Source organism: Labrus bergylta, chromosome 24 (genome assembly GCF_963930695.1).
Source record: "Labrus bergylta chromosome 24, fLabBer1.1, whole genome shotgun sequence".
Lineage (NCBI taxonomy): Eukaryota > Metazoa > Chordata > Actinopteri > Labriformes > Labridae > Labrus > Labrus bergylta.
Genome location: NC_089218.1, coordinates 2,638,801 through 2,660,736, shown reverse-complemented (window position 1 = coordinate 2,660,736; position 21,936 = coordinate 2,638,801). Strand labels below are relative to the sequence as shown.

General features: G+C 42.5%; 1 protein-coding gene across 7 annotated transcripts in view; it reads left to right on the top strand.

The window, feature by feature from the left end:
- The first annotated feature begins 951 nt into the window (after positions 1-951).
- Positions 952-21,936, top strand: part of atp11a (ATPase phospholipid transporting 11A) — a 38,881-nt gene continuing 17,896 nt past the window's right edge. For all 7 annotated transcript variants that reach the window (XM_020655372.3, XM_065951850.1, XM_065951849.1 and 4 more), the window contains exons 1-6: positions 952-1,164; positions 1,276-1,455; positions 20,004-20,126; positions 20,759-20,848; positions 21,073-21,153; positions 21,259-21,366. In XM_020655372.3, the coding sequence (XP_020511028.2) occupies positions 1,411-1,455; positions 20,004-20,126; positions 20,759-20,848; positions 21,073-21,153; positions 21,259-21,366 (447 nt within the window). In that variant the 5' untranslated portion in view covers positions 952-1,164; positions 1,276-1,410. The remainder of the gene's footprint in view (positions 1,165-1,275; positions 1,456-20,003; positions 20,127-20,758; positions 20,849-21,072; positions 21,154-21,258; positions 21,367-21,936) is intronic.

The following is a 21,936-nucleotide window of genomic DNA, read 5'->3' as shown; positions in this document are numbered from 1 at the left end:
TGAGGTTGTTGTCACCATGGTAACTTGGCGCGTGTGTTCAAAGTTAACCCGCCGAAATGCGTCTCCAGGAAACAGCGGACGGACAAACGAAGGAAAACATTTCCCTCCAGAAACAAAGAGACACGAACTGGAAGTTCTGACCCGGCTGACCCCCCAAAGCAAATAAATATTCACAAATCGATGGCTTTGAGATTTAATACAGTCATAAAATGTCGGCAGCAATTTGAAATATTTGTGTACATTTTTTTTATAATAGATTTATTTTATGTGATTTTAATAATTTTCTACACATTTTGTGTTCCATCCAAATATTCTAACCATAATATAATAATATAAAAATTATAATATTTTTTATTTTTTATAAAATGTAAGCCTTAAACTCCCTCAGTTCAGAAAGTCTTTAAATAGAAAACTGTTGATTATTAAAACATTTTAAAATAATTATTTGAAGAGAATACTTTGTCAGAGGTATTTGATATTTATTTAAATTTAAAAAAAACATTTGATGTGTAGTAAATATTAAAGGAGGTATTTGTGGAAATGTTTTGATTTGTTTATTATTTTTTCCTCGTTTATTTATTTTTATTATTTTATTTTTGTTAGTTTCAGCACCATCTGTAGTGTCCGAGCTCCCCCCCACACACACACACACACACACACACACACACACACACACACACACACACACACACACACACACACACACACACACACACACTTATCATTTTTTAAGCCCTGTAATATTTTCTCTTATTTTGTACTTTCTTGCACTCTCAATCAAAAACTTAATTAACGCTTATGTCCAATCAATTACACGCCAAAATCGCTAGAGTGCGCATGCGCTCACCTGCAGCGCAAACCCACAGCCACAGCCACCACCAACACCACCTGGCACCCCGTGACGTAATGAGAGAAAAGCTCCTTTTGCCGTGGCGCGACACAAGCAGATTATTAGTGCGCACTGTGAGAGGAAACGAGAGGCAGGAGGAGCAAGAGGAGGAGAGACCTGACACTAGTTTCTTCTTCACTCTCTCAGGAGGAGGAGGAGAACACACACACACACACACACACACACACACACACACACACACACACACACACACACACACACACACACACACACACACACACACACACACACACTTGCCCGTGCCTGTTTGAACGGTGAGAAAGACGCGCAGACACTCCTCTTTTTTTCCTGAAAGTGAGGCGTAGGTGAGTTCAGGTCTTTACGCATTGTTCACTCGGCTCTGTCGGACTTTGTGTTTTATCCAGGAAGACGAGCAGCGGGGCTGACAGTCATGGACAACACCGGAGAATTAAAGAGAAGTTAGCGTGAAATAACCTCTTTGGAAAAACGACGTTACAAGAAGAAGAAGAAGAAGTGTCCGGAGAGTAAAGAGGAACAAGATGGGGATGGATTTCAGCACTCTTCGGACCCTCATCAGCAGATATGTAAGTTTTTAAACCCCTTCTATGTGTTCTATCCCCTCCGCTTCTTATCTGCTGAACAAAAGTCTTCACGTTATCCAAAGATAAACTGGAAAAGGTGAGAGTTTTTTGTTTTTATTAAGCCTTCTAGTGGTTTCAAATTCCGCAGAAGCAGATACTCATCCGGATTAAGTTTCACTCGCGGAAGGGAGCTCATGAGGAATGAGGCTGAACCCCACTACAGACTGTTTCTGCTTAATTAAGGAGTTATACTTCTGTATTAAAATGTGTTTTCATTTACTTTTAAAACACGTATAATTCAGCAGAGTTCACCAAACCCCGTGCAAATACAATCAGATGTATACTTTATATTGGCTCATCCATCTTTAAAACCTTTATGTGTTGCAAACACATCTTAAGAAAGCTGGTGCTGTTTTGATGTTTTAAGAAGCATGAACTTTTGGACACACAGCCTTAGTCTTGAGGGAAGATGAGTATTTCCTGATAGCCTTGGTTGAGTTAAAACGTCAGATTTCTTGCTGAGATTTGGCTCACAACAATGTTGTCACTGACCTGAAATCCAGAGAGAGAGAGAGTCACACCTCCAGTTTAAAAACAAATCAGAGTGGCACATTGATAAGTGAAGGTGGAGACACCTGAATGCATCACAATAGACTTTATTGTAATGCAGCATTCTGGAGAGGAGGTTGAATATTCATGCATGACACAGTTTTGAGCAGTTTTTAGTTTTCATTCGGTGGAGTTCACAACACCTCACATGACACCAAACCCGTCTAAACATAATCACATTTTAGCTTTACAGTCAATTATCTAACATTTACACCTTTGTGGGTTGTGAACCTTCTTCAAAGAGGCACGTTTTTTATTGTGTGTTAGAATATATCAGGAATATAATCCTTTATTTGTAAGATTTTGGGCTGAGCTGAAGAGAGAGAGCGAGGACACGCAGCAAAGGGCCGAGGTCAGATTTGAACCCACGGCTGCTGCGACGACGACTAAAGCCTCTGTCCACGGTGCACGACATAGCTGCTAGGCTACCGGCGCCACTTTTTGGGGGCTTTTTCTGCCTTTATTGTCGAGACAGGACATATTATAGAGAATATAATTCTTAAAATGACACCAAACCCTTTCCACATATTATCATTTGTTGTCCATCATGAAAACATTGAGGGTTTTCAGAAAGGTGCATTTATTACCGCCGGCGTCGTCTGGGGGAGAAAAAGCGGGAACTTTTGCTTCCAAAGACTTGTTCTTGAGAGACGCTCAGTATTTCTCGATCACCAACTTTCAGATTTTTAAACGAGGTTTGACTCAAACAAACTTTATCACCGATCAGGGATCCAAGGAGATGATTATTTCACACTCAAACACTGCAGCGCTTTCTGTTTTTTATAGAACAAATCAGACTTGTATGTTGACAAGTGAAGCTGGATTCACCTGTTTAATGTATTTCTCTGCATAGTATCCCCGTGATCCTGCAGCAGAGAGCAAATATCCAGGCATGACAGAACATGCCCAAATATGCAGAAATACAGCAGTTATAAGTGTCATTCATTTTGCCATGTCATCAATAAAAGAAATATCTAGTTTCAAAATGTCTGCACAGTTTGAGGATATTTTTTAGTTTATTCTGTCGTGTTTGAACGTATGAACTCCTCTTCAGCGCGGTGGTAACTCTGCTTTACAATGCCCCCCCCCCCCTCTCCCCGTTGAAGCCGGCCTACAAATGGAGCCCCATCAGTCCCATGAATTATGTAATCCAGTTGTTTTCTCCCTGCTCGATGAATCGATGTGCAGCAGAGGAGCGTCCAGTCGGCACGGGTTGCATTAGGGCTCCGCGGTAATGCGTTTGACTCTAATCCAGACGGTGCAAGCCCCTGCTCACATGAGAGCCAGCGAGGTTTAAACCCCCCCCCCGGCTCCACGCTCAGCTGAGGCTTACACACAGCCCTCCCAAATGGCAGATAACATAAAATCCCTGCTGTGAGGAGGCTGAAATGGAGCCTTTATAGTAAGAAACAAGCAGAGACAAGCATGTGATGGTAGGATGTGGGACGCTGATGAGGTCTAATTGATCCAGATAACTGCTTCAGACAAATGGCTCGGGGTTTCAATTGATTGTTTTGCTGCTGCAAGAAAAAAACTTTTTCTGAACGCTGGAGATTAGAGTTTGGAGTTCTTATCTGGCTGTAGATCAGATCTTTAAATATCAGTCACTGCTGAGATTCTGTACAAAAGTATAAAACTCAAGCTCCACGTTTGAATCCTGGGGAAAATAGCCTTTCCTGTCAATCAAGGGAGAATCCAAAATATCCAATCAAACTTTGACTTTCAGACGAGGCTTGCAGGAGAAACTTCAGATAAAGTCGGAGTGAAAGATTTGTCTGCTTGCGTTCAGCTCACTCTGAAAACTTCAGGAGTTTGTGTGACTCCTGAAGTGAAACGTCGAATCCATGGGGGCCGGCGCATCATGCACACCAAACGTAACCTTTAATTAAACGCTGACTTTTTGTTTTCTTGTAATCACTTCCAGAAGTTTCTGAATGAAATAATGAACGCAGCAAAGTCAGATTGAGTCTGCAGCCGTGTGTGCTGAAGCAAACTGTTGATGTTTGTGTTTAGGTGGGTAAAAACTCAAAAGCAGCCGGGCCGGCAGCATTCCTCTGCTGCTGACGAATCTGGAATCCAGGACAGGAAAGGCTCTTCCTCTCTCTCGCTCCCCCCCCCCCCCCCCCCCCTCTCTCTGTGTCTGGCTCTTCCTTCCTTCACCCTCTGGATTAAAGGGTTACTGCTGTTCACCCACTTAATCCAGTTTGCAGCTATACCTTCAAATCCCAGCCAATCACTGACATCCTGCTGCTTTATTCCGCCTGCTGATTGGCCGGTTTAATGTGCAGTAACCGATCTGTGCATATGAAGCGGGAGTGACAGTTTAGTGTAAGTGTCTGCTGGTCGTCTTGTTGTCTCGTTTGCAGGATGTAAGGGAGCAGGTGGAATGGAGGAGCAGGCAGGTGACGCAGAGGGCAGCGGATCACATGACCTCCTCGCCTCCGTCTGCTCGTCAATAATTCAGAAACACAGCGGCGGATAATGTCGGCTGACGTTTGTGCAGCTTGTTGAAGAGTCCTCCTCAGCAGGGTGGCTCAATATGGGGTGCAGGGACTCCCACAGGGTCCCTCTAGAGAACACAAGAAACAGAAAGATGTTTTGTATTTTATCTGACAACTGCCTTTAAAGCTCAATTTGGTGTTGAGTAATTTCTGAATGGAGTCATAAAAGTGCCAACAAAGGGGGCGCCGGTGGCCTAGTGGTTAGTGTGCGTGCGTGCGCCCCTTTGTACGGAGTCTGTAGTCCTCCGAGCGGGCGACCCGGGTTTGCATCCGGCAGGTAGCTCCTTTCCTGCATGTCAGTCCTCACTCTCTCTCAATTCAATCTATGAAGCTTTATTGGCATGAATCTCTCTCTCTCTGATTTCTGACTCTATCCTGGGAGTGATTGTCTCTGCTACGCCAACCCTCGATGAAAACGAACTCCTGGTTGACCGTAGTCAAGGCGACCGGCGAAACCGACCGAAAGAGAATATGTTTACAGACGAGCTGATGTATCCGAGTATAATCTACATGAAGTTTTTATCACAGCAGCACAGACAGCAACAGCTTTCATGCAGCCAGACCTTTGACCTCACATCCGTTGTTTCCATGGCAACACGTCTTGTCTGTCATGGCGGCTCTGTCATGGCAGCGGCAAACGACAACGTTTCGGTCTAGCCGACCTTCCAAAAAGTTGTACTAACTAATAAATATGTCAGCATGAAGGGAGACAGTGTGCAGGAGCTTTTCTCTTTTCTAGTTTGACCCTCCTCCGACACACCTGCTACTTTTTGCTATCTTTAAGGGACCAGCTGTCAATCAACAGGCTTGGGGCGGGACTTCCTGTCCAGTAAATTAATGAAAAAGTTTCTTATTATTCCTTAAAATGTCTCTTTTTATCTTGGCACAAACTTGCTCCTTTTTTCCTTCTTCCTGTTGTCAGGTTGATATTTCCTTCCCCTCGTGTGTTATCAAAGAGCGGTAACTTTAAAGATAAAATAATGTCTCAGGAAAGAGCTCGTCTTTCCCCACGTTGTTGTGAAGTTGTAGTTTTGACGGCGGCAGGTTTCCTCTCTGCTTCTTGCTAATCATTTAACACCCTCCCGTCCACGGAGAGCAGGAGGTTAACCTCTTTATCTGCAGGGTTTACAGGCTCTCACTAAGCCACGTCGCTCTGCTTTCCTCCCTCATAGAACCAGCTCTCGTTTTGTTTACATGAAGACAAAACATGAGGCAAATATTTAGATTTAACAATCGACTAAATCCTCGATCGAGCTCTTATCAAACACAATCCTCTTGATCAGATTTTGGTGTTCAAAAGTCAGAGTGATTGTGTGAGTGCACCTCTGCTCTGTGATGATATTATTCAGGGTTTCATGGAGCACATTTGATTAAATCTGGTGTTTTTTAAATTTTCTTTATGGTCCAAGTGAAATGTTTAGGCCCTCTCTTAGTGTGTCTGTGGCTTCAGATGGCGTCCATAAGTTGAAACCATTTCCACATCTTTTTTTTGCTGTTATGCTCTTTGACTCTTCTGTACTCGCTGCGGAGCTTCTTGCTCTTCTTTTCTGATTTCCTCACGAACCCCTCTGCAGCCATCCTTTGCTCAACAAGTTAAAAAAAAAACACTTTTTCACTCCGCACACCGCCGTCCAGTTCCCTCTGCACCTCGGAGGTCGTCCATGGCGCAGCGCTACGTGCTCACATTGTTATCAAAAGAATAAAAATAAATAGAAAAGCCTTGAAACTAATCTCCACAAAATCAACAAAAATGTAAATTAATTGTAGAACTAAACATGGCACGTTTAGCTCCACCTTTTAGGATTGCATTGGTACGCTTTGCACCACAAGAGAAGAGTAGGATGTTACAGATCGGTTGTCATGGTAACATTCAACCTTTGACTGCTACTTGACCGGTTGTCGGGGGTTCTAGTTATTTTTTGTAAACTGGAAGTTTGATTCAGAAAGCAATTTTTACGTTTCATCCACAAAGGGTTAAGAAGTAAAGTCTGATGTTGTCCTTTCCTAATTTTCTTATCTGCTGATACAAAAGAAGACATTAAACAGTCTGCTCCTCATATTACCTGAGCAGTACCTGCTGCAGACGGCGAGCTCCATTAAAGGCCGGTATCGGTCGTTGCAGGTACATTAACGGTGTATTACAGCCCACTGAGCAGGCAGACAGGTGATGGATCGCCTGAGGTTAATGGTGCATGGAGGTTTCTATCCAAAGAGAGACACGGAGACATTGTTTGAACTCGGGTCATCGTAATGACTTTGCTCCCGGGGGCGGCCGAGGGGGGGAAAGTGCTGAGGGGGGGGGGGTTGAGTCCACCGTCTTTTTCCCCCCGCGGTCCTCGTGTCAGAGAGGAAGAAAAGTGAAGTGAACTCGGCCTCTTCCTGGATGCTGATGCTGCACTCTGATGACATCATCCGCACACCTTCCCCCCCACCTTCCACTTAGCCCGGACATCTCCCTCACCTCTCTGCTCGGTTTTCCTTTGACATAAGCCGTTCAACATTGATTATTTTAGATTATCAGCTTGTAGCACTCTCCTCTAACTTGACGTTCACAGGTAACGTGGGTTCTGAAAATTGATCGCTGTTTGGTCGACCTCTTCCTACCTGAACTGTCCTTTAACAACCAGCTCTTTATGCCTTTTAGAGATATGACAGTGGAGAGAATCAGAAATCAGGCACAGAGAGAGAGATTGAAGTTACATCCACACCACATTTAAAGAAGTTAGGCTGAGACAGGATTACCTTTTTCAATATCTCAGAAAAACATGTGTTGGTTCCAGTTGTTTGGATGTCATAAGAAGGTGTTGGGTGGATTGCTTTACAAGGAGTAATTAGAAGTTATTGGAGTCCAGTGTCTACGCTCTAGAGCGAGGTTTACCTGGCTTTGTAAGTGTATGTGCTGCCTTTGCCTGCTTCCAGTTTGTGTGTGTTCATCCTGCTTCAGAGGAATATAATAGATGACTGTATTACCGACACTGTACTGTATCCACATCTCTTAATGGCAGGATTTATACTCCTCCTTCGTTCAATAACTGCTTTTAATGGCCAGTTGGGATTTCACAAAGTTCAAACACTGTAGTCATAGTCGGGGGCGTCACGCGAGCCAAACTTCTGGGGTGGGGGCCGAGTGAGAGTGGGATCAAGATCAATTGGGTCCTTCTGTAAAGCAGTGGTAAGAATGATGCTATTTCCTGCATTTTGACAGAGAAGGCATGAGGATACTGTTTCTCTATCGGTGTGAAAGTCTCAGGAAATCTCTGTTACTGCTGCTTTTGTTTTGTAACTTTCATTCATTTATTTTTCTGTTTGTTTGCTGAAAGGAATGTAGGTGTACATATGTAAAGATGTAGATATATATGGTGAGGGGTAAGTGCGTGCTGGAGAATACAAACCAACTTAAATTCTCAGAATTTTTTCTTGCATCACAGCGGATCCATTTGCAACAAAAACAATAAAGACAAGATCCAGAGAAACCTACGAGAACTCAGTAGCTGCCAGGAAATTATGTGGTTGGTAACATACAGTACTATGATGGGAATGCACAGAGCGAGCCAGAGAGAGAAAGATGTTTTGAGATTTAAAAGCTTTCCAGCATATGTAACATGAGACACATTTGAATCCACTTTTGCAGCTGAAGTCAAACATCCAATTCCTGAAGTTGTTGCCAAGCGACAAAATCTTCTGGGGGTGCACGTTGTGATTTCTTGTCCATGTTGAGAGCGAATTTGAAACTACTGAGTGTCCACTCCAGAGCAACTCCCGCACATGGAACAACATTGATCATTGTGTAACATTAAATCAATGCACTCTGTCAGCCGCCGTGTAGGAGACGACTGTGATCCTCTATCTGTCAGAGTGCCAGAACAGAGAAACACACACACACACACACACACACACATCTCTGCAGCATGAAATGTCTCTGATAGAGCTGAGGAGGCATGTTGAGCCTCACAGATAAGGCGATGACACGACTACAATTCTGCTCTGAAAGTCTGCAGTTCATTATCGAGCACTCTGAGAATAGACGCTCTGCGCTGTAAGTGTTTTTCAGAAAGTCCTCTGAGAATTTGTTGGCAGAATTTAGAAGACGTACAGATGCAGCTTGAGATGACACACAAGCGGGATCAGTATAAATAATGGGAACTAAGGTCACTTAACTTTTATTTCTACACTTGAACCAAAGTGACCTCGCTAATTCCTTTAAACCTGCGTGCAGCATTTTAGCATTAATAAATAATCACTGCATTAATATTTGAGTGTAATTGCCCCAAACAAAAGAGGCCGCCTCGAAATCTGCAACCCTGCAGCACTTTTTTCTTTTACAATAGTGACCCTCCAGGGTTAGATAAATAAGACTCTGAATCGACAGACTACATCAGAAACAAAACTGAGGGTTTCATCAGTTCAGATATTAAGCCTCATGTATGTGTGTGTGTTTTGATATTTGAAGGCGATCCTTAGCACTCACACTCGTCTAATGAACTGGACTTTGGGGGTCAGTGCGCCCTTTAAGATAGCGCTGGATGAATGATGCACAGATCCTGTAAGAAACCAGCAAACTGTTTCCCTTAAGCCTGGAGCAAAGTGAGTGTATGTGTGTTTTAGAGCTTTCTGCAGCCGAGTAGTGCAAATAAAAAAATCCTTCAGTCACAGATATAAACTTGTTGAAATGGCCGCTGCTGCAACTGTAAAGAAGAATCTGCATGACAGAATTTGCTCGACTTTTACGTCTTGCTTCTTGATCTGCAGGAAAAATGCAAGGATCCTATTGAAATTCCAGGAATCCTTTCCCACCGTGGTATTCGGCCCCCGTCAAGTGACCGGTCTCATGAGGGCCACATGATGCAATTAAGCCCCCCCCCTCTCTCCCCCCCCCTCTCTCAGGCTGAGATTTGTATTCAACCAGGGAGATCTGATAACCACACTTGTTGCCAGGCAGTTTTTTGTAGAGAGGATGCAAAAAAAAAGTATCATCAACTGTGTTGTTTTTACAGGATTTAACCAGCTGTTAAAAATATCTATTGAAGAGACAAAATCCAAATAAAGAAAGGAAGATTCAGAGTCAGTGGTAGACGTGAGCACAGAGAAACAGAAACAGTAAATCTCATGGTTGTCATGGAAGAACAAACTGACACTATAGTCATTTTCTGTCCTCTCTTGAGCCCTCGCCCACACCCTGAGTGTGAGTGTTTTTGTCTGCGAGGTGACATAGAAGGGCTGCAGGACTCATGAAACTAGAACCGGTACAGAACAGAACAGAACAGAGAGCAGTAAAGCAAACCGAGCTGAACTGGAGGCTAACAGCTGATTATTAACTGGCTTACAGTAAAATAAAAGAAGAAGAGATTCACATTTATTCTCAACAAAACTCGAACTAGAGTCTCATTTTTGTGATTCTCTTGTGACATGTTGTTCTACCTGGATGCAGGAAAGGAGCCACAGGTTGGACTCTAACCCGGGCCGCCTGCTTGGAGGACTATAGCCTCTGTGCATGGGGCGTGCAAAGTAACCACTGCTCCACCGGCGCTTTTGAAACAGATTGCATTAGAGAAAAACAGAAGAAGACAGAATTTGTTAGAGCCCAATGCATCATGATGTAGCGTACTGTAGATAACACAAATGCAACATTACAGACCTGACGAGCAGATGGCAGAGATGTTTTCAGTGAAGATTATGGAAGAATCTCAATATTTATACATTTAGATTTACTTAAAGGTTAAACAGCCGGTAGTAGTTAAGCGAATGCTGATTTAAGATTTTCTGCATGTGTTGTAGTCGATGCCCATTCGTTTCTGAGCGCTTTCTTTGGACGTGCATTTGTTTGTTTTGGAAGAGAGAAGAGTGACATTTACCAAAACAAACAGCCTTTTCATGACTTGGTAGACTTTGATTTATTTTCTAAGAAGCTGCTCAGAAACACTCCTGATTTCATTTCAGTGGAAACAAAGAGACTGGGGTCCACAGGGAGAGAGAGAGAGAGTCTAGAATTAGGATTACGGCAGGTCTTAATCAGTTGATCATCATGTGATCGATTTAGAGTCCCCTGGAGTTTTGACTCGTAAAAGCCAAAACAGTTGGGTGGACCAGTCTGCAGCAGGCAGAGAGGAGATGGAGATGGTAAAAGGACCAAAATGGACATAAAACACACAAAAAAATAGAATAACCAAAGACTACATCACGTCTGACAGAGCATGCATGGATTATTAGCGGGCAGTAAGAATGAAGAGGGCGATTCAGGTACAGATGTTTCTGGTTTTATTCCACTTCTGCACAGGTTGGTTTACTCACCTAATGATGCTAAACTCAGGTTTTTTTTTTTACAAGTTTAAAAATCAGGAAAGGTTGAAACATTTCTCCTCCCCATCTGGCATCGAAACTCAAGTTTGAGCCGGGTGAAGTGATAACAGCATGCCAACGTGGTCTGCAGCATGAGTAGTATTGTCATGGTAGGCTTTGAGAGCCTTTGTGTGTCTGCATTGTTTGGCTGTTGGGGTTTCTGTGCCACTGTGTTAAAGAGCTTTGTCATGCTTCTTTGAGAATGACGACATAACCAAGCGACAAAAGCTGCTGATGTTAAATTAGCTATAACTTACGAGTTCCTGGATTTGTCAGCTGTTCCGCCTCCTAAGTCAGCGACAACGAAAGACAGAAAACCAGTCTGATACCAAAATGTAAAAGCTCCGCAAAAGTCAATGATGTCAGCTAAATTATCACCGCCAAACAGAAGTTTGTTTTGGTTTCATGCTGGTGCTCAAGGGCGACATCTACTGGATCAAAAAGTCGCACATTCTTCCTATAAGTGGTTTAATTTATCTCTTTGAGAGGGTTTGTGGCTTACTATCAAAGAAAGGGAAGTCATTTATACAAGTTTTACTTCTGCAAATAATTCACTTTATCTGTTTGGAGCTTGGAGAAGTTTTAGGTTCTTCAGTCAAAGGATTGAAAGGACGATAATTGACAACCTTTTAGAGTTCACTTATTATTCTGTTTTGTCATTTTTCAGACAAAAAATGTCAAACAGTGTTTTAATAAAGAGAAAATAAATCATGTGCTTGCATGCATGAAGAAATAATTCCTGAATAGAGTAACGAAAGTTTAATGCGAAGTGATTGATAGCTAAAAAAAACCTCCTTATTTCATTGTTGAGTGCAGATACTCTGTTGTTTGTGTGTTTACGTGTGTGTCCCGTCTGCAACACAAACAGAGTAATAAACACCATTAACAGCCGTGTCCCTGCAGGATTAACATTTGGGAAGAGCTCCCATTAACGAGTATGAGAGAACAGGATATAGAAGGAAAAGCTGTGATATAAACAAAAACATTTAGAAGATAAAAGTATTAAAAGTGTTTTTGGACTTTTCTCTGAGCTCCTGGGAGACGTGCATTACTTTACAACAGGAAGTGCGAGCAGAGTGAGGCACAACATGTGTATGATGGAGCAGTCGCAGCAGCTAATGTCCCCCAAAGAAACATTAAAGTGACACGTCAACCCCACAGGAACACGAGATGTTAGCCGTAATACAAATACATCATTGCTCTTATAGAAAGTGCTCGCGTCATGTCATAGAAAACCAAAAAATTATAAATATTTTAGTGAAATCTGTTATTTATGACCTCCTTTGCACAGATTGTGTATTAGCATGGTTTGCAACATATATGACAATTTCTCAAAAAGTTAAAGGTCACATAGCCTCCTCCTCTTCAGTGTAAATAAGTCTCAGAGCTCCTCTTCAACATGTGTGTGAAGTTTCTTGTTCTAAATCCACTCTGATCCTGTATTTGATCATGTCTATAAACCCCTCTATTTCAGCCCTGCTCAGAACAGGCTGTTTCTGTGTCTGTACCTTTAAATATGTAAATGAGCTGTGTCTGACCACGCCCCCTATCTGGACTTCAAATCCAGACTCAAAACCCATCTGTTCAAGATCGCCTACTCACTCTAACATTTTAACTGCAATTCCACTGTCCTACATTTAATTTATTTTATTGTATGCTGATTTTTATCCATCGTTGTTTTTTTATGTTGATTGTTGTACAGTGTCCTTGTGTATCTTGAAAGGCGCTTATAAATACAATTCATTATTATTATTATTATTATTAAATACCAAGAAAAGCCATTCGGTGAAAGCACTGAGAGAGCAGAATGTTAAATATAGGTTTGTAATCAAAGGTTTTGATAAAGTTATTTCCTTAAGATAAAACTTTTCTGAATATCTTTTCAGACTTTTATTGAAGCAGCATCGACAAAGTAAAGTTAAACTTTATTTCAGCTCAAGATTTTACTCCAGTCAGTGTGTGTATTCATCTCAAACCTTTAGAAGCTCATCAGTCTGGCCTTTAAAAACATTTATATCCATCACATGAGCTGAATACAACATTAGCACTAGTCAAGGAGTTCATATGACCACATGTAGCCTCCCTCTCACTTACACTGAACAGCCGACACAATGAATCAAGTATGAACATTGTGTAAGTTTACACCGAGTCTGTCTGCAGGAAATCCACAACAATGGCACTCCTATATCCAGCTCTGAGAGAGCCTCAGTGGTTGGTCTATTAGCCAGTCTGTCTCCTGCATTACCCTGCATGGACATCCAGCGAGGCCAATAAAGAAGCTTATAGTAAGCAATGCCATTAAGAGAGCTTTATGTGCAGGGTGCTGTTATGCAGCTACAGAGGTTATTTAACTGGTACGCAGATAAACACCATGGGAAAACGTGAAGTGTTTGTATAAAAAGCTTGAAGTGTGGAAAAGCAGGCGTATTATTGGAGCTCCCTACTGAGACGTGCTCGGTGAAAACCAGGCCAATGAATGTCTCTATATAGCCGACAGAAGCACACAGAGGTTACAGCGCTTCTTCTCTCCTCCCAGTTTTGATGTTTTATCACCTGTGATTCAGCAGGAAGGGACAGTGTTGGTGCACTAAACAAAAAAACGACCCCTGTGAAAACACAAAAGTGAATTCTTTCTGTTGCAGGAACTGTGTCACCGCACCGGCAAATAATAGAGATACGAGCTACAGAAAGTCTCATTTATATAATCATACACAATGAGTGATATCATTTATGTAAGCCCTTCAAAAAGTGAGTAACAGCGCGTTCTGAACACTACAGAACAAAGCAGTCTGCTGCTGACCCACATAGGTAATGGAATCAGGTGAACTTCTATTTCAGCTCCGTGACAGATTATCTCCTGATAGTTTGAAGTCCTGCTGTTTGCAGCAAGATACTTTCCCTGAAGGAGAGTGCAGCAACAAGATGATGCAACGGTTCTACACCTCTCTGTTATTTTTTATTCAGAGCCGGTTTTTGTGTGTGTGTGTGTGTGTGTGTGTGTGTGTGTGTGTTGTAGATGCAGCCTGCAGCAGGGGAACTATGGTCTGGTTGTTTTGGGAAGATCTCCAATGAATCCTTAAAGGAGCAAAATGTATATATATATATTCTAAGGAGCTGACACCTAGTGTTTAAAACGGGTACTGCAGTCCAAATTCAAAACATTGTAGGGCGCTGTCTCCCCCCGCCCCCCCCTCCTCTCTCAAGCAGGTCACCATGTGGTTGACCCTGAAGCTTCAGTGTTTAGCCAGCTCTGCATCGGTCTTTTTATTGTGTTTTTTTTTTTTCCAACACAGACACATTTAATGAGCATTGCTTCATATGTAAATTACAAAGTAGATGCCATGCATACAGGTCTTAAATCATGGTTTATGTGCAACCCCTGTCCCTGCTCTGCTTCTCGGATTAAAACTGAAGCATTTGACGTGAAGAAATACAGAAATAGTGAAACTGTACAAACACAGATACTATGACGCAATGCAAATAGGAGACTAAACTAATAGGAGTTTTCAATTGTCTGTTTACTCTTGATTTTGTAACGGTTCCAAGATCCACAAATGTGGATGATAAGGTTTCGTTGGTCCTGAAGTTTCGTCAGTCCAGCCTGATTTGACTTCTTTTTTTTTCTCCTGGTTTTGATCGCTGAGTTTGTCTGTTTTAGAGAGGAGGAGATATTCATGGATAAAACATTTCTACTTTTTGAATAAAGATTTTGATTTGATGCCTTTATCGAAAGACAGGACAGATGATAGATTCAGATTTCAGCTGAAAACCTTTGCAGGCTAAATTTCCAGGCTTTGCAGGATATTTTCTCATCTGTCAGATCACACCATGTCAAATCCGTTGTCTGGATTTATTCAATTGTAGTTGCAGATAAAATGATGCAACTTTTGTGTGACTCTGCTTTCTTTTAATAGCGTGAATATTTGAGCGATAGATTTAAAAGTTGAAGCATTTGGAAGGGGATGATGAGGACTGTATCATTATCTTATTTGGTCTGGGCTCGTGGCCCGCCGGAGGCTGAGCGCTGTAGTGACAGATGGGAAGCACAGCTGGTATTTAATCTGTGACTCAGGTAGCGCACACACACAAACACACACACAGTCTGTCACTCTGACATCAGAATATATCAGGATATCACATGGAAAGATAACAGAGCTCAGACATCAAATCTTTAATCCTACACATGTTTGTATCTTCCTGCAGCGTGCATGAACAAACTTCTGCTGTTTATCACCCACCACATCCCAGGCCTTACAGCTGAGATCTGCACCTGCAGGAAAAGCGAGATAGTGCATGTTTGCTGCTATTTTAAACGAGCTGTTTTTAAACTTTTGAGTCCATCGGGAGCAGTGAGAAGAAAGTGGTGACTCTCTGTGGAAGCTGTCTCCAAACTAAAGACTAAACAGAGGCTGCTAATCTAAAGAGCAGTCGTAAATAGACACTCAAACACACTATATGTCTGTATTTAACGCCTGTGATTTAGAGCAGGACACAGGGTTTGTGTTATCTCTCGTGCTCAGTGGCAGCGGACAGATGTTTGCACATGCACTCCTGATGAACGACTGAGATTTAGTGGTGAAATAGTGTGTGTTTGTGTGTGGTATCTTTGAAAGCAGGCTGTCCTCTGTAGCTTCTGTTCAGAGCCGTTTGCAGCTTGTTGCAGAGGGAGATTAAATACTTTAGGGCTGGTCATCAGTGGAACAACAGCTCGGCCTTTTAAAGCTGTAGACAAACAGTCGTGTGTGTGTGTGTGTGTGTGTGTGTTGTGGTGGTTCCTCTCTTCCTGCTCGCTGTGTTCTATAAATGTTATTTTAACTTATGTGTGTGTGTCTAAGTCGTGTCAGTCAGTGTGTCATGTCTGAGTCATGCGCTGCTGTAAAAACTGATTTTAATGGTTTTGGCGTCGCTCTGAAAATGAATTTTCTCCTTGTGCACAGATATGTTCAAGATCTACTTTTGAGTTCTCGTTTCAGAGTTTCCTGTCCTTCTTTGATTAAAACAGATTCTCCTCTGTTCGTTATTCTTAAAGGAATTTCTTTGGTTCTTAGACATGTGCTGATTTCTTCACACACACTCGTCTCTCGTGATGCGGGTGGAGTTACGGATGGATGGAGGGGGGTTGGTTGCTCGTTTCAGGAAGTGTGTGTGTCCTCGGTGTGAGGATGGGTGGGTTTAACTCTTCCTGTTTACAATCCACTCCTCCACAGACGGTGGTGCGTTCAGGTCCTGTGGAAATAATGGGTTTTGTTTTTAAAGTACCGACTGACTGACAAAGTTTTTGTTAAGATTTTAAACCTCAGCTCCTGCAGTCACATGTCGATGTGTCAACTTACTCAGCAGCCTCTACCATCAGTGTGTGAATGTGTAGGTGTGACCTGCAGTGTAAAAGCACTTTGAAGAGTCAGAAGACTAGAAAAGAAATATACAAGCTCAAATCCATTCACCATTTATCATCCCTTTACTTCTTTCCCCCGCTGTCCGACATTATCCTCCTGTCTTCTTCTTCTTCTTTTATCTCTCCATCAACTTCTTCTTTGGCCGCTTAACGTCTGTTCAGCATCTTGAGGAGTCATGAAGAGGTGACGCAGTGAGGGAATTCTGTTATGAGCTCTGAGTCACATGAGTCACAATGATGATATCTTATCATAAACATTCTTTGTCCCATCCTTAATAAATATAGATCATGAGTTAGCATCTCCTGTAGGACAGTACTGCCTCAGAGAAAAGTCAAATATTATCACAGATACCAGATGCATATTCAACTTTACATACAGTCACATGAAGCTGCTTCACTGCTGGTTTAAAACAGACACTAAATGTGAAAATAGTGTGAGTTTCACTTCTTTAAAACACTCTGCTCCTTGCAACTGTGAACATGAACCTCTGCCTTAATCCTCACGTTCAGATTGCAAATAAATAAATTGCAATACTTTAATATTTTTTTACTCTTATCTTAGGGTCTAATTTAATATTAGATTTATGTGATTTTCCCTTTAAATTAATTGAGTTTTTCTATCAAACATCTTTAATCTGCTCACAGACACAACGACTACGCCTCTTGTTTTGAAAAGTTCCACTCGATATTCTGTTATTTATAAGAGCGCAGCATCAGCAGCAAGCAGCCGTACATTAACAATATTAAAACAAAGCCGTGAGAAGCTGAGCAAGGAACCTCAACCGCTTCATTTACAAGAGGGATTTACGGACAGTGGACCTTCTCTCTCTCTCTCTCTCTCTCTCTCTCTCTCTCTCTCTCAGTAGTTAGATGTACTAGAAATGAATGTGGCACACAAATTGACATCGGCTACTGACATCAACTAGTGCCACGTTATTTGCAGATGTGCCGATGTCTGTCAACAGGTCTGATATCTAACAGGCTGATGTATCGCTGTATCTCGAGTGGGCACTGCTTCAAATTTCCCTTCTTTGCATAAATGCATCCTAACTTATTACACTATTAAAAAAAGAACAAAAAGGAGAAGTGAGACTCTAAATTTATCCTGTGTACTACAGCATTCAGTGTAACGGCTGCTCTCATGCATGTTTTATGTTGCAGGGAGTGTGTGTGTGTGTGTGTGTGTGTGTGTGTTCCCTGAAAGCCTCCTCCTGCTTTCTACCAACACAGCTAAAAACAAAGAGTGTTTGTGTGCTCATTGATTCAGACAGAAACAAAGCCTGCGAGCGCTCTCCATCCTTCTCTGCCGACCACAAATGTTTCCCTTCTAACTATAAATACACCCAGAAACCTGCAGCATCCTGTAACATGAACCGCTGCTAAAAGTGATTATCAAGGTCCAGAATAGCTCCACAGTCTCCGCTTACATCCAGAAGGCTAACGAGCCGAGCTAACGCAGGGCACCTTTATTTTATAAGCCCGGCTTTTATTTTGTGATGATGCTGTTTGATTTGATTAAACTCAGACAGGCTTTCATGTAAAAAGCTTGAATCCGGATGAAAGCTAAACATAATCGATACGTGAGAGATGGCCCGGGCTTAGTGGCCCCTCAGGTTGCGGTGAGAGAGGAGAACATGAGGTGAGAAAACCGATAAAGCTACATTACAGAGAAAATGGAGGAGACGAGGAGCATTGACAAACACAGATTCATCAAGTGAGCAAAACTTCAACACAATTCTTTTCCTCATAAACTATTCTTAAAGAACGTTGTTTGAGGGACATTTCCGGTGTTGCAGGATTATTTGTTTCTGCACATTAACTTAATTACAGGTCACGACCCCTCCCCTCTAGAGTGGCGCCAGAATGAGTTTTGAAGTGGGGGAGAAATTCACCTGGATGACGTAGTGAACCCCCTTCATATGTGTTTTCTGTACAGCAGCAAACATCGTGACACATGTTAGAAGCTAAACTAAAAACTCGACAGGACGGAGGAAACAAGATTCAACTCTCAACTTCTGAAATAAAATTGGAGCTCTGGGTTCCTCTGGAAGATGACTCCTCCATGTGCTTTGTGCAACCTGATATACTCTCATCTCTGCTGCTGGGAGATCTCTGCAGGTAGCATAATTAATTTAGGCGGGGAGTATGCAGCTTTACATTCGATTTTACAGGAAGTCCACCTTCTGTGTGTGTGTGTGTGTGTGTGTGTGTGTGTGTGTGTGTGTTGGGCTCGTCTCCACATGCAGACAAGTGTGTGAAGAATGTGTGAGGAGAAGCAGACGGCGCAGACAGGTGGAGCAGGAGCATTAACAGTAACAGTGTGTGGGAGGATAACAGCGAGTATCTCCACACCAATCAGCTGCTTTTATACGTTCAGTCTCCGCACAGCATCATCACAGGACCTCTGATTCCTGAATTCTTCTCTCCTCGCTCTCACTCGTAGATAACTGGAGGTCAGAGGATATAAATAGTTGTCCATGCTAAACGGTGTAATCTTAGAGCAGTGAGTTAACAGGTTACTGTGTGAGAGAGTGAAGAGAAAAGTGGGCCGCACAACCTCCTGACACTCAATCTGACGGATTACTGTCACCTCCTGTTAGGCTGCGAGGACGTGTGCACAGACTGTTTAGTGGTGTTTTAAACCACTATCTGCAGGCTGAGTGACAGCTGCCTCTGGACATGAATACTGAGAGAGAGAGAGAGAGAGAGAGAAAGTGAGAGAGGATTTAAGGTGTGTCTCGTCCAGGCCTGCCCTTTTTGTGCCTTCAGGTGTTTCAAAATGACCAGCAAGGACTTGAAAGTTATTTTCCTTTTTGGGGTCTTTGTGCCTTTATTGGATAGGACAGCTGAGGAGAGACAGGAAATGTTGTGAAGGAGAGAGAGAGAGAGGGGATGACGTGTAGCATAGGGCGTCAGAATACAGTCAAACTCCCGGCTGCTGATGTGAAGAATATAACCTCTGTATATGGGGTGCATAACCTCTAGGCTATCAAACAAAGGACGCTTGTTCTCCTACAACAGCGTCCTTCTGAAAAGTTGAAAGATTTTCAACTTGAAGTGATTGGGAAAAACAAAAAAAAGCTTGGGCGATCCTCATTAGGAACAACAGGAAGAAAATGTTTGGTGGAAACGGGGCCTTAACGTGCATCTGAGTCAGATCGCCATCCTGTTCTGAATTTGAAAAGGCTCTCAATCGGCTCGTGTTACGACCTCTTTCAAGATTTCCTGAAAAACCCCACGTGTAGTTTTTCCAGTAATCCATCGTAACGCTCAGAGTTTGTGACACGTTGTGAAAGAAAAAGAAAAAGACGTCAAAATGAAACTGTGATGAAGTCATGACAATAAAGTCACAACCTCCAGACGTCTTATCAGCCTGTGTGTGTGTGTGTGTGTGTGTGTGGGTGTGTGTGTGTGTGTGTGTGTGATGCATTCCAGTCTGAGTCACATGCAGGTCTGTGTATCCGTGGTAACAAAAGCGTTCATTCATTGAGCAGAAGTTACTCATTCATTCTGTGTAAACGTCTGCAGGTCTGCTTCTGTGTCGCACAGCGCTGTGTCATTACCGTGTGGGAGTTTATTCAATCATTACTCATTTTTATAACTCTCGTTCAAACCTTTGAAGTCCAATAAAACAGAAAACGATCTCGTCATTACAAACATGTGTGTCCTCCAGCACACCCTCATGTCTGTGTGTTTGTTTTTTTGCGCAGTGTGTTGGTGAGGAGAACTGGGTGGACAGCAGGACGATTTACATCGGACACAAAGAGCCTCCTTCAGGAACAGAGGCCTTCATACAACAAAGATATCCTGACAACAGAATCGTCTCCTCCAAGGTCAGAGACACCGAGAAGTGCAAAGATTCAAACACAAACTTTATGAAGGTTTGAAAAGAATACATCACAGGAACGACTCTCCTGAAGAGTTGCTACTCCTCGTAGCTTTTAAGAGGTTTACTGGGAAATAAAGTCCGTCATTTTAGGATATGATCGACTTTTTATTGGTTTGTTAAAATCTGTTTTTGCATATGCACCAAGGGCTGCCCCTGAAATCCTCCTGATCTGGTTGTTCACACATGCACCTCACAGCGGGAGATTATCCCTGTCAGACGGGAGGGGTACTTTTTACTGCATGTTTTTTTTTTTAGATTGTTTATTTTCTGATCAGACACGGAGCGAGGAAGATGTGGGTACAAGACACGATCTGTTGGCGACAAAATCATACATTTGGAAAAGATTGTGGTGACGTCAACAGAAAAACTGAAAAGTTGAAAGATTTTCAACGTGAGCGCTCAGAGTGGCAGCACACAAAGGTGACACGTCGGTAAAAAGACGCTGGGCGAACGCTCTCTCCTCACGCTTTTAGGGTCTCAGAAAAAAAACACTCAGGGACACGGCGCCTAAGTGAAAGTGACCTTCACCTGCTTGGTCCCTCTTTTTTTAAACACTCCTCTGTCTCTTGTTTCCAGTACACTTTTTGGAACTTCATCCCCAAGAATATGTTCGAGCAGTTCAGGAGAATCGCCAACTTCTACTTTCTCATCATATTTCTCATCCAGGTAAAAAGATTTCTTTGTGTTTCTGCAAAGATATCAGACTACATCTCTCCTGTTTACAAAGTTCCTCATTTATATTTGAATTGCAGCATAAAGAACCAAATAAAATAAACACTAATTCAACAGACTATCTCGTCTTCTCTTCCAGGATCGTTCTCAGCATTATTTTTTTTTTTACATTATCCACGTCAATCATTTTAATCCTCTGTTTGTTTTTTTCACTTTAGTTGATCATCGACACTCCCACCAGTCCGATCACCAGCGGTCTGCCGCTTTTCTTTGTCATCACAGTCACCGCCATCAAACAGGTGAGCCCCCAAAGGCCTCCACGATCACTTGATTATATTACATCATATTTTACATCCCTCTTTGTTTTCGCTGAGTCGCCGTTTGTCCCCGTTTGTCTGCGTCAGGGTTACGAGGACTGGTTGAGACACAAAGCAGACAACTCCGTCAACCAGTGTCCCGTCCACGTGGTGCAGCATGGGAAAGTCGTCCGCAAACAAAGCCGCAAGCTCAGGGTGAGTGAGTGTGTGTTCAGAAAAATCAGTATCCAAGAGTGCGTGCGTGTGTGTGTGCAGAGTCCAGCTTTAAAAATCTGTCATTAATGTTTGTTATGTAACAATTCAGAGAGTCACACTGCAGCTTAAACTGCAGACAACGAGGATCTGTTTGAATAAATCAAGCTTCCTGTGGGAGAACAAACGTGAGCGACTGTTGGCCGATGTTCTGAGGTTTACAGATGGTGCAGCAGACGGTTAGCTTGTTAGGCTAACCGCATTAAACTGTAAAACTAACAGGATAAGAGGGACATGTCATACCTGCAGACTCTGCAGGTAGGAATCTGTTTTTCATGCACACAGCTTGAAGCTGAACTCTCAAACTTTATCCAGAGTGTTTTTGTTTGTTCCACTGAACCTTGAGCAAAACAAAGAAGATTAAAGGGAAATGTTCTTGTGCAAAATGTGTATTCAACTCAGTAAGACCTGATGCAACGTTAGCGTGTGTATCTCTTTAAGACCTGATGAGACACTGGCGTGCTTCCACCTTTAAGACCTGGTGAAATGTCTCCTTGTTGTTGTTGTTTATTG